Source organism: Puma concolor, chromosome A3 (genome assembly GCF_028749965.1).
Source record: "Puma concolor isolate L17-30 chromosome A3, mPumCon1.1.hap2, whole genome shotgun sequence".
NCBI lineage: Eukaryota > Metazoa > Chordata > Mammalia > Carnivora > Felidae > Puma > Puma concolor.
The window spans coordinates 50,615,657-50,627,748 of record NC_141669.1 but is presented as its reverse complement, the minus strand read 5'-3'; the positions used below and the strand labels follow the sequence as shown (position 1 = coordinate 50,627,748).

At 50.3% G+C, this 12,092-nt stretch overlaps 1 protein-coding gene across 6 annotated transcripts in view; it reads left to right on the top strand.

Annotated features, from left to right (window-relative positions):
- Window positions 1-12,092, top strand: part of TET3 (tet methylcytosine dioxygenase 3) — a 106,090-nt gene that overhangs the window by 81,398 nt on the left and 12,600 nt on the right. For all 6 annotated transcript variants that reach the window (XM_086700817.1, XM_086700818.1, XM_086700820.1 and 3 more), the window contains 4 exons: window positions 5,626-5,834; window positions 7,626-7,776; window positions 10,458-10,547; window positions 11,059-11,196. In XM_086700817.1, the coding sequence (XP_086556943.1) occupies window positions 5,626-5,834; window positions 7,626-7,776; window positions 10,458-10,547; window positions 11,059-11,196 (588 nt within the window). The remainder of the gene's footprint in view (window positions 1-5,625; window positions 5,835-7,625; window positions 7,777-10,457; window positions 10,548-11,058; window positions 11,197-12,092) is intronic.

The window sequence follows — 12,092 nt, the reverse complement described above, 5'->3', positions numbered from 1 at the left end:
TGACAGCTCAGAGCCTGGAGCCTGTTTGGGATTCTGTGTCTCCTCTCTCTCTGCCCCCCCTTCCCTCTCGAAAATAAATAAACATTAAAAAGTTCTTTTAAAAAATAAATAAATGGGCTGATGGGAGAGTAGAAGCATTTCTGGCAAGGAGAGTCATGTGAGCAAAGGTAACAGGCTGTGTGAATATACAGGTCACTGAGTGAGGGAAGGTGGGAAGAAGACCTTTGTCAGCCTGTGTCCATGTGCACATGGCTGTTTTTGTCTCATATATGCCATACCTTTGCACCTTTGTTTTTAATGAATATGAAAGGTGTCTGTACCTGAACTATCACATACCTTTTTTTTTTAGCAATTTTCGGTCAGTATTGCAGAATTATATATAATAAAAGAATCTGGAGCTACATAGAGCCTTCACAGGTATGAAGAAATATAGTGTCCCCACCCTCCTGAAAGATAGGTATTACAGTGGGAGGGGGACTGTATCCGTCTGTGGCTGATCAGGGTGCAGTGTTATCCCTCAGAGAACCCATCGGCGACATGGCATCTGCCCTTATTTCTGCTAATCCGTGTAGTCATTGGAGAATTCCACAGTCCTGGATGGGAAACTGAAGATCCTCACACAGGTGGAGCCTGGGGACTTTTCCATCTTCAGAAACAGTTGGATCAAGGGAAGAAAACAACTGGCTATGTAGGTGGTGTCGAAGAAGAGAATATGCATTTCTGGCCCCAGAGCTCTGGGGAGCAGCACCTGTGCGTCTCTGCTAGGGCTGAGGAAGGAGGTGCCCAGGTGAAGCAGTGAGCTTAGTTCCTGGGGGCAGGAAGAGGGAAGCAGAATGATGGAGGGGGAGGAACTTGGTCTTCACACGTTGGTCCTCCAGGGTCTGTGCGCAGATGCCCAGAGCGGAGCACACGTGGCACCTGATGTTTTGTCCAAAAGATGAAACAGCTTATGGGTATCACCAAACCCCAGTGGGTGATGCCAGCTTTGAAAGAAAAGCCCAGATAGAAGGGAATGCATAGTGACCACGTTCCCAGAGGTGGGGAAATTCTTGTATCTGACGAGGGAAGATAAAAGGAGAGAGGAAAGAAATGGTGTTTTATAGGAAGGGCAAATGGTGGTAGTCATAGACTATCACAGTGGTAAGAAAATGGTGGTGCGGAGTTGTGTTTTTCTTTTCTAGCTATCTCCCTTAGTGCAGTGGACTTCTCTTGGTTTTTGCCTACACAGCCACCAAATACCCTATCTATTTTGGTGGTAGAGCTCATCTAAAGAGTTCTACCTCCTTGGAAGTTAGAGAAGGGCAGATGTTCCCTTCACCTGCTTCCCCCCCCCCCCCATCCACACACACACACTGGGAAGTGACCCATAAGTGCCAAGAGGGGCAGATTGTCCTTAGTGTCAGTGTGGCGTCAAGAACCCAGGAAGTAGTCTGTGGCTACGGGCAAGCGGCAGCATCCAGCTGCCTGTGGTGGACGGTGCTTCCTGTGGTTCTTCCTGCCCACCGCCTGTTCTGGTCTCCCATCTAGAGCCTGGGTTTTCATCTGAACCAGGTTCATGTCTTTGTCTACAGCCTGAACCCCCAACCAGTAGGTTCATCTAAAAGCAGTGTGTCTGACAAATTCTCGACTTGCCTGGCCAGGCTCTTGGGGGACAAAGTTGAGGCGCATCATGGGTACCCAGCAAATGTGTGTTGAGAGAAGGATCTAAGAAAGCAGTGAGATAGCCCAGGGAGCCCACTGATAACCTGCAGTTTTGAGGTGGCTTGTACAGAGTATGGAAGTCGGCAAGCATGGGAGTAAGGGAGTGACCAGGTAGCATTCCAAAGGCTCAGAATAAATGGAGACGTGCCAGAAGCAAACACCACAGACAGCAAAAATGCGCTTTGGATACAAGAACCTTGGAGATGCTGCTTGGGCCAGTCTGTAAAGATAACAGGGGTCAGAAAGCAGATATTTGAAGGCCCCTTGAGGGCAGGATTGGAACAGACCTCCTGGGGAACCCCAAGGGTTGGAACTAAGTACCGGGAGTAGGAAGACAGATGTGGGCTTCCTTTGGTGCTGTGCTATTCTTGTTCAGTGCACGGGAGATTCCTGCCCAGCTTGGCCGGGGGGGGGGGGGGGGGGGGGGCTGTCTGTGTTCTGTGATGGGATATGAACTATCCGTATGGCCACACTCAGGTACTGGTGTCTTCCTGCCTTCCCTTGGCCTTTTGATTTTTGCGCTTGGGGCATTCAGTCCTGCTGGCTTCCTTCCTTCATAGTGTGGGTAGGGAGCTCCACTTTATTGTTTTCTTATAGTTTTTTTGAGTGTACCCATCGGCCTGTGAGGGTGTGGCCACAGAGAGCTGTCTGCTTGTGCTTATCACGTTTATGTGTTTGCCACTTGGGAAACCAAAGAGACGTGGCCTCAACCTCAGCTTTGGTAGGTCAGGTGTTTCCCTGTGTGCTCTGAACACATGTTGCACGTGAGGGCGATTAATTAGCCAGTGCCCTACCCTGGGCACTGAGCAGAGATTGACAGTAGTGCCTCAGAAACCCTGGTGACAGGGACTGCTGTCTTATCAGTACCTGTGATGTGTGATCGTGAACCTGTGTTCACGATGTGCCCGGCTCAGTCTGCGGAGGCCAGGCAATCACACAGGGAGCTCTAATACTGCATGACTTAATGACATGTTCGTGTGTTACTGATCCCAAAAAGTTTTTTTTTTTTTTTAATTTTTTTTTCAAAGTTTATTTATTTTTGGGACAGAGAGAGACAGAGCATGAACGGGGGAGGGGCAGAGAGAGAGGGAGACACAGAATTGGAAACAGGCTCCAGGCTCTGAGCCATCCGCCCAGAGCCTGACGCGGGGCTCGAACTCACGGACCGCGAGATCGTGACCTGACTGAAGTCGGACGCTTAACCGACTGCGCCACCCAGGTGCCCCGATCCCAAAAAGTTTTAAAAATAAGGATATAACCGATGCTTCTGTGGGTTGGCTCAGAGCAGGAACTCATGGGCCAGGGATATGTTTTGTTTAACGTGTCCCTAAAAATTTTGAAGGAAATCCTGACCTCTGCTACAACCTGGATGAACTTTGAGGCTGTTATGCCAGGGACCAATTCTGTATGACTCCACATGTATGAAGCACTGCCAGTAGTCAAACTATTCAGAGAGTCAGAAAGCAGAATGGTTGTTACCATGGACTAGGGGCCAGAGAGAAGGGAGAGTGAGTGGTAAGTGGGTACAGAGTTTTCTGTTTGGGAAGATAGAACATTGTAGAGGTGGACAGAGGTCTGGTGACGGCTGCAGAACAGCGTGAAGGTACTTCTGCGACTGAGCCATACACTTAACAATGGCTGCAGTGGTAAATTTTACGTCATGTGTATTTTACCGTGATTTTAAAAATTGAATTAGGTGCTCACATCTTTAAAAGGGGAGATTTCATGTAAAAATCTAGGTTTCTGTTTTCTTCTTGTTAAAATTGGAAGAGGTAGTTGCACTAGGCTGGGATTCCCATCAGGCAGTGGTTGATGGAGAGAAGGCCTGGCTTACCCATTTTGAAGGGGCGTGTGCTTTTTCACTTGGCCATGGTCCACACCACCCCCAGTTGTCCATCTGGCCCACTTTCCTTATTTATACTGCCTGCCTGGCTGCCTCTTTGGACAGCTCCCTGCACTGCTGTACTCATGACCAAGTGCGTCTCCAGCCCAGGCCTCTCCTGACCTCCAGACCCAGTGTATTGGGGTCTTACTAGAAATAGCCACTCAGACATTCCCAAGTACCTCAGCCCCAGCGTGTTCCCAGTTAACTCATCCCAGTAAACAACCCCCACCCCACCCACTGTCCTGTGCCACAAAAGTGGAAGTCCGTTTAAGACTTTGCCCGGTCCCTCAGCCCCTAGAGTCAGATGGTCCCAAGGTCACCTTTCTCCTCAATGAGTCTGAATGCATTTCTTTTCCTGTTTCACTCCCCGCTGCCCTACTTCAGCACTTTATCCACTTTTGTTTTTTGTTTGTTAGTGGTCTCCCTGTCACTCTCCGCCTCCACCCTGCCATCTGCCTGCTCCTCTTCTAGAGCAGGAAGCTACTTATGAAAGCCCCTTGTACAGACTTCTTTGTGGAACCCCTGCCTTGAGTTCTTTTCCCCTGAAAGCCCTTCCCAGTCTGCCCTCATCCCTCCCCTCTTCACAGGCCCTCATCTTATCAGGTCACAGAATTAGTTTGGGCTCTTAATGGGAGATCAGCCACCTCGTCCCCCAGCTCCCGGGTCCTTTGCCATGCCGTATCTTTTTGGACAGAGTTCTGGGTGTGAGAGTTAGGTGAGAACCTGGCTGGGCAGCAGTGCAGAGCCCAAGGCCCTTGCTTTTTGTTTTCTTTAAGAGCCTTATTGAGATATAATTCACACACCATACAGTGTATCCATTCAAAGTATATAGTTCACTGGTTTGGGGTATATTATTTTTTAAAGTTGTGTTAAAGTATACATAACATAAACTTGGCCATTTTAACCATTTTTAAGTGTACTGTTCAGTGGTATCCACTACATTCACATTCTTGTTTTGTTTTTGAGAGAGCAAGGGAGGGGCAGAGGGAGGGAGAGAGAGGATCTTAAGCAGGCTCCACGCTGTCTGTGCAGAGCCCGACACAGGGCTTGATCCCACATCCCTGGGTTCATGACCTGAGCTGAAATCAAGATTCAGACGCTCCACTGACTGAGCCACCCAGGCACCCCAACATTCACATTGTTTTGCAACCATCACTACTCTATGTTTTCAAAACTTCTTCACCATCCCATACAGAAACTCTATACCTGTTAAGTAATAATTCCCCACTCTCTCCGCCCCAACCCTGGCAGCCACTGTTCTACTTTCTGTCTCTACGAATTTGACTATTCTAGGTACCCTCTGTAAGTGGAATCACACAGTGTGGATCCTTTAGTGTGTGGCTTCTTTCGCTTAACATGATGCTATCCAGGTTCATCCATGTTGTCGCATGAGTCAGATTTTTCTTCCTTTTTAAGATTGAGGACTATTCCGTTGTTTGGAGGGGCCACATTTTGTTTATCCATGCATCCACTGATGGACACTTGTGCCCGCTGTTTGGCTGTTATGAACAGTACCTGACCCAGTCCCTGCTCTCGGTCACCTTGGGTATATTCCTAGGAATGGCATTGCTCGGTCATATGGTAATTACATATTTAGCTTTTGGAGAAACTACCCAAAATTGTTTTCCACAGCACCAAGGCCCTTATTTTTTAATTAAAATCATACAGATATGCAGCATTTTCTCTGTAAATATCTTAAGATACATAAAAATCTCTGAATATATTTTGGCTTACCAATTTATCTGTGTGTTTTTAGTCCTAAGTCTGTGTGATTCATCAGTAACTTCCATTTTGTAGTAAATATTTTTTATTTTGCTCTTAAAAAATAACTTTTGCATTTATTATTCCTTAATTGTAATGGTCTCTTAGCCTGTATGGTTGCCATTACCAGGTTGTGGTATCCTGTGGACAGTGCCCTAAAGACCTGCGTCCCCAGGTCTGGTCAGCAGAGGTGGGGGGTGTATGGCATCCCATGCAGAGGAGTGTGGGGGCGTGGCTCCCACAGTTAGCAGTGCCCTCCCCACCCCACCCCCCTGCAGGTGATCCGCAGGCACACGCTGGAGGAGAAGCTACTGTGCCTGGTGCGGCACCGGGCAGGCCACCACTGCCAGAACGCGGTGATCGTCATCCTCATCCTGGCCTGGGAGGGCATCCCCCGCAGCCTCGGAGACACCCTCTACCAAGAGCTCACCGACACCCTCCGGAAGTACGGGAACCCCACCAGCCGGAGATGTGGCCTCAACGATGAGTACGTGGGTGGGATCTCGGCGTGCAAGGGTTGGGGTGGCTGGGCCAAGTGTCCATTGGCAGGGCCTTGGGGGGCAGATGCAGGGGGAGATTCTGGGCCCCCCTGAGGGCAGCGCTGTGTCCAGGTCCCTCCCAGGGCCCTGTCTGTCCTGCAGTCGGGACTGTGGTGAAAGAAGTTCTCCCACAATCCTGACCTGGGTTCTTCTGGTCCCGGCAAGAGAAGGGTCCCTTGACTTGGCTTGGCTCTGCTGGTGAACCTCAGAGGGACTCTGAGGTTCTAATGGTGGAACAGCTATGAGTGCATGAGTGTCCCACAAATCTAAGGCATCAGTGGTATTCATAAAACCTGCCCCTCTAGGGTCTTTTAAAATTAAGGTGTTTAAATTAAATGCCACTTTTTAAATTAAGGTGTTTTTCTTTTTTTTTAATTTTTAATGTTAATTTTTGAGAGAGTGCGCGTGAGCAGGGGAGGGGCAGAGAAAGAGGGAGACAGACTCTGAAGCAGACTCCAGGCTCTGAGCTGTCATCACAGAGCCCAACACAGGCTCGAAACCACGGACTGCAAGATCATGACCTGAGCCCAAGTCGGACGCTTCACCGACTGAGCTCCCGAGTCCCCCACCCCCACTTCTTAAATTAAGGTATTTTTACTTAGATATACAGTTTGAAGAGGTTTCTTTTTAAGTATTTAAATTCCATTTAGGTAGCATACAACATAGTATCGGTTTCAGGCGTCCAAGTTTGAAGAGTTTTGACAAATGTTTACAGTCACGTAGCCGCCGGGAAGATGTATAACCATTCCATCATCCCCTCCAGTTCCCCTGTGCCTGCTTTGTAAGCAAGTTTCCTTCTGCCCGTGGCAACCACCACTCTTGCTTCTCGTCCCTGTGAGTTTGCCTTTGCAAGAAGGTTGTAGAGACGGAACCATACGGGGTGTAGCCTCCTGAGTCTGGCTTCTTTTTCCCCTGAGCATAGCGTTTCTGGGCTTCAGCTGTGGAGGTGTGTAGCTCATTCTTTCTGATTGCTGAGTAGTTTGCCACTGCTGGACGCCTCACAGTTCATTTACCCACTCCCCAGTTGAGGGGCATCTGGAGCATTTCCAGGTTTGATTAGTTGTTGGATTATAATGTCAGTGCTTATTTATTTAAAGGCCTGTCAGCACCTGAGCCTGAAGGAAGCAGGTGTGTTCAAACTCTGTAGCCCATGTCACTTCCCTGATTGTGTCGTCTGTGTTGGAACCCGTCATGATATTAGTGTTAAGGCAAAGTATAAACCTTACTGGGGTTTTGACTAGATTTTTCCCACTTGCCTCAAAACACCCAGGGGTTTCTCCCAGCAACAGATTCCACAAAAAATCTTTTTAATGTTTGTTTATTTTTGAGAGAGACAGAGTGCGAGCTGGGGAGGGGCAGAGCGAAGGAGACACAGAATCCCAAGCAGGCTTCAGGCTCTGAGCTGTCAGCACAGGGTCCGACATGGGGTTCGACCTCACGAACCGTGAGATCATGACCTGAGCCGAATTCTGACGCTTAACCCGACTGAGCCACCCAGGCTGCCCTCCCAAAGACAGATCCTTAGACCTTCAGGCTCAGGGGTGGGAGCAGAAAGAGCTGCTCAGAGCTGACTCCCTATGCGAGGAAATTTGGGGAAGGAGTTAAAGGCGGGAGGGATGTGGTCCCAGTCACTGGGAGACCATGGGTGCCAGGCCTCAGCAGGACCTACCCCTGATGTAGGAGGACGATTTCCGAACAAAAAATGTGTCTGTATGCCTAACGTGCGATGCGTATTGCAGCCGGACCTGCGCTTGTCAAGGCAAAGACCCCAACACCTGCGGTGCCTCCTTCTCCTTTGGTTGTTCCTGGAGCATGTACTTCAACGGCTGCAAATACGCTCGGAGCAAGACGCCTCGCAAGTTCCGCCTCGTGGGGGACAACCCCAAGGAGGTAAGCAGAGTTCCGCGGAGCAGTGGGGCCCTCCGGCTCGTCCTACCCTGCCTCCTGTCTCTGGTAGTGTGGTGGGGGGTGGGTTAGCACACCCTGACTCACATGTGCAGATAATGCAACTGGCTTTATTTTTTTAACTGACCTTATCTTGCCGGGAAGTAAGGTATGTGGGGTGTGGTGTGGAGGGGTGTGATGAGTGAAAAATTAAACCTAACCAATTATGGGCATTTCAGACTCTCCCAGCTTAAAACAGTCTCTTTGAGGTAAATGGTCAAATTCCTCACCAGAATTTGATCTTCTTCAAGAGTCATTTCTTTTCTTCATTCTTTCTAAGGTGTGTTTGTAGGGATGGGAGGTATGGCAGGAAGAGGCCTCTAGGCCTCGGCCACTTTCTGGGGCCAGTGCTGGGCTTCCCGAAGTGCCCCTCATTCTACCTGGCAGCCAGGCACATGTCTCTGTGCGGTTGTCCACATTTCCAGGCTCTTGCTGTCTTCTTGCTGGGAGCCTAGCCTGTCTCTTAGGCACCGGACTAGGGTCCACAATGGCCTCCTGTCTGCAGCCTCCCGGTCAGGTCAGGTTGCCTTCCTCCCTGCCCCTTCCCCTCTGTTGCTGTGCTTGTGAAGGCCATCCCAGGAGGTGGTCTCCACGCAGAGTTCCAAATGCAGAGAAGGTACAGGTCTGTCTGGGTTCCCTGCCATCTGTCTCCGACCCTACCCCCTCCCCACTACCTGAGCTCTTGTGAGGTAGGGTACTGGGTCCCTTTGTGGGGATCTAGGCAACATCCTGATCCCCCGTTCTACCTTCCACATCTCCCCGAGCTCCTTGTACAAGAAGGGTTTCCTCCTTTTCCATGGGCGTGGGGACTCCCCTGGGGCACACGTTTTTCTACCCTATGTGTAATAAACTTCTATGCTCTGGGTATCCAGTCGTGCTTTTCAGAAGTAAAAGGAAGCATTTTCAAGTGCAGAACTTTATTTGCCTCAAAGCCTGGCTTTTCGACTATTGCACAAGCTAGTTTGATAGTCTGATTTGACACTGGACTTTTCTCTATGGTGGCATCCGCCCTCCCCTGGAAGCAAGTTGTTTCAATGCAGTTGTTTCAATGAAGAGAGGAGCCCCAGGGCCACAGGAACTAGGAATGACCAGGAGTGAAAAGGCATGGCTTTAATTTCTCACACGTACTTCCCCTGTTCTATCAGCTGCCATTTCTGTGCACTTAGTGCTGAGTATTCTGGCCAGCACCTCCCAGGTGTGCATCTCCGTTAACCTCAAGACACCCCAGATGTAGGCCCTGTTGCTACTCACCTTACAGATGAGGCAAATGGCTTGCCCAGGGCCGTGTGGCAGTAATGGTGAAGTCAGGTCTGGGTCTTCCCAGAGCTCACGGGCCTCAGCCCTGTGCTGTGCTGGCCGTGGGCTTACCGTGTTGGTGGCAGCCTCTGGGCTGCAGCCAGAGACAGGCAGCTGGCAGTGGCTGGCAGCTCTGGCCACCCTACTGGACAGACCGCTGAGCCATTGGTCTTGCTCTTCCATCTCTACTTCTATGAACTTGGTTCTTTTTCTCCCTTCTTCCTCTTTCTTCTCTGCAAACTCTTCATGCCTGTCTGTGCTCAAGGCCTTGTAGAAACAGCCCCCGCCCCCCAGCTCTACCTGCCACCCTCAGAGGGCCAGGGAGAGGCTGTGGATACCTGAAACCCTTGGCCAAATGTAGCTGGGGTGCGGCTGCTTTGTCTGGGGCAGCACTATCCAGTGGAACTCCTTCTGTGATGATGGAAACGTTCTCTGTAAAAAACGTGTAGCCCAGGAGCCACATATAACCACTGAGCACTTGAAATGTGGCTCGTAAAACGGGAACTGGGTTTTTAATTTTATTTAACTTTCTTTAGATGTTTACTTATTACGAGAGAGAAAGAGAGTGAGTGGGGGAAGGGCAGAGAGAGAGAGAGAGAGAGAGAGAGAGAGAGAGAGAGAGAATCCCAAGCAGGCTCCATGCTGTCAGCACAGAGCCCCACATGGGGCTCAATCTCACAAAGGGTGAGATAGGACCTGAACCAGATGAAGAGTCAGACACTTAACCAACTGAGCCACACAGGCTCAGAGCTGACTCTCTGTGCCCCAATTTTATCTAATTTTAATTAAATTTAATATACATTTCAGAAGCAGCACAGAGCTCATGACTAACACATGCAATGGTGCAGGTCTAGAGAATAGAGTGTCCCTGGCTCATGACAGGCTCTGGGCCTGGCTGGCTGTGGAATTCCTGGCCTAGACTTTGACCCGCCCCTCTCTGCCTTCATTTGCCTGTCTGCAACACCAGAAGAAAAAGCCACACCTTTTGATCCTGCTTTTACCTGCCTACTTCATCGAACTTCTGACCTAGGGTGTTGAGCACTCAAAACCAACAACCTGTTTTATGTGTTCTGAGCGGCACTGAGTTAGTAGCTTAGCAGTCAGGATGGCTGGACCTTCAGGCCACAGCTTTTCCTGAGCTTCTGTGTCTCCAACATTAAAACAGACATGGTACCCTATGCCTCCCAGACGGAACCTGTAAAAACACCTGATGGCACTTCCTACCTTCCCAGCAACCCAGCAGTGGTTCTAGAATGGAGGTTAATTTCCAGTGTGTAGAGTTTGCCAGGTGGGGCTGCTTTGGATACGTGTGACTGCTGTTCTCTCCACAGGAAGAAGTGCTCCGGAAGAGTTTCCAGGACCTGGCTACTGAAGTTGCTCCCCTGTACAAGAGGCTAGCCCCCCAGGCCTATCAGAACCAGGTACTGGGTCTTGGGCTTTTCTCTGCCCACGTGTCATCTGCATCTCTGTCCGTGTTCCCTGAAGTCAGGAAATGGGAGAGTGGGCTCATTTGTGCTCCTTATGGGAAAAGCTCAGCTAGAGATAGAGCAGTGATGTAGGTCTTTGATGAGATCCTTTGTTGACAACGAGCTAACTGCGTCCCAGACCATCTTTCCCCTATCCCTTGCTTTCATGCATCCCCCCATAGTAATCTTTCACCTCTCCTGGTCTGGCTTCTCCTGGGGAGGCTCAAGTTTCTCTCTCCTGTCACCTGTGCATCTCCCAGATGAGGTGAGGAGGACTTGAGTTAACTCAGAAGGAAGTAATTTCTACGGAGGCTTCATCCGGAAAGCCTACCTCCTGCAGCCCCTCTGCAAGGCCTCCATGGTCCTTAACCTCCTTCCCTCCAAGACCTAGCTTTGCCTCCTCAGCACAGAATCTAGGCCACTGACCTCAGGTCACACGAGCAGTTCTCCTTGGCTGTCCACACAGGTGACCAATGAGGAAATAGCGATTGACTGCCGCCTGGGGCTGAAGGAAGGGCGGCCCTTCTCGGGGGTCACAGCCTGCATGGATTTCTGTGCCCATGCCCACAAGGACCAGCATAACCTCTACAACGGCTGCACAGTGGTAAGGAACTCTGGACCTGTCACAGCTCCCCCTGCGGGATGGTCCTGGGAGGGGGACTGGTTTAAGCAGACAGGAGGGCTCAGAGTAGGGAGGGACCTGGAGACAAGAGTCTCAGATCTCTGGGAGGTGCCCTGCCATACTGGCTGCCCCTGCCCACTTCTCTGAGAAATGCATGGACCGGAATGCTTGGACAAGGCTGGTCTCGTCTCCATGTCTTAGGTGGATGCTGTAGGACACAGTCTGTTGGGCACCTGGAGTCCTTACCTAAAGACTGTTCCAGGTCTCTGAACACTGGATTTAAATCCAAACCACTCTTGATTCATCCACCGAGCAAATGTTTATTGTGCCCCAGATGCTGCTGTAGATATTGGAGAATAAAATGGACCAAGCCCTGCCCAAGTATGTGATACAGTTAATGTCTGGTAGTGTTGAAGGCTGTGAGGAAGATATGAAATAGGGTAAGGGGTAGAGTGATAGCAGATGCCATTTGGGATGCCATGGGCAGAGAGGTCCCTCTGAGGAGGGGTACCTGAGCTGAGACATGAATGAAGCAAGAGAGTAAGGGACCCGAATGTCTGGGGATGGAGTGCTCCAGGCAGAAGGACCAGCATACACAGAGATTCAGGGGCAGGCAGGGACCAGGTCACAGTGAGCCCAGAAGGTGGGCAGGGCTGTGGGTTGTGCTCCGAGTGTGAGGGGAAGCTGGGAGTGGTAGGGTCTCCTTGATAAAGTGCTCTCTTGCTCCTGCAGATAGAAAAGAAGTATGTGGAGATGGGGTGAGTGGGAGAGAATCAAAGGAGAAAGCCAATTAGGCTGGGACAGTGTGTGTCTAGGCTAGAGGTGACAGGGCTTGGACAGGAGCAAGGGTAGGGAGGCGGGTGGTTGGACAGACTTTG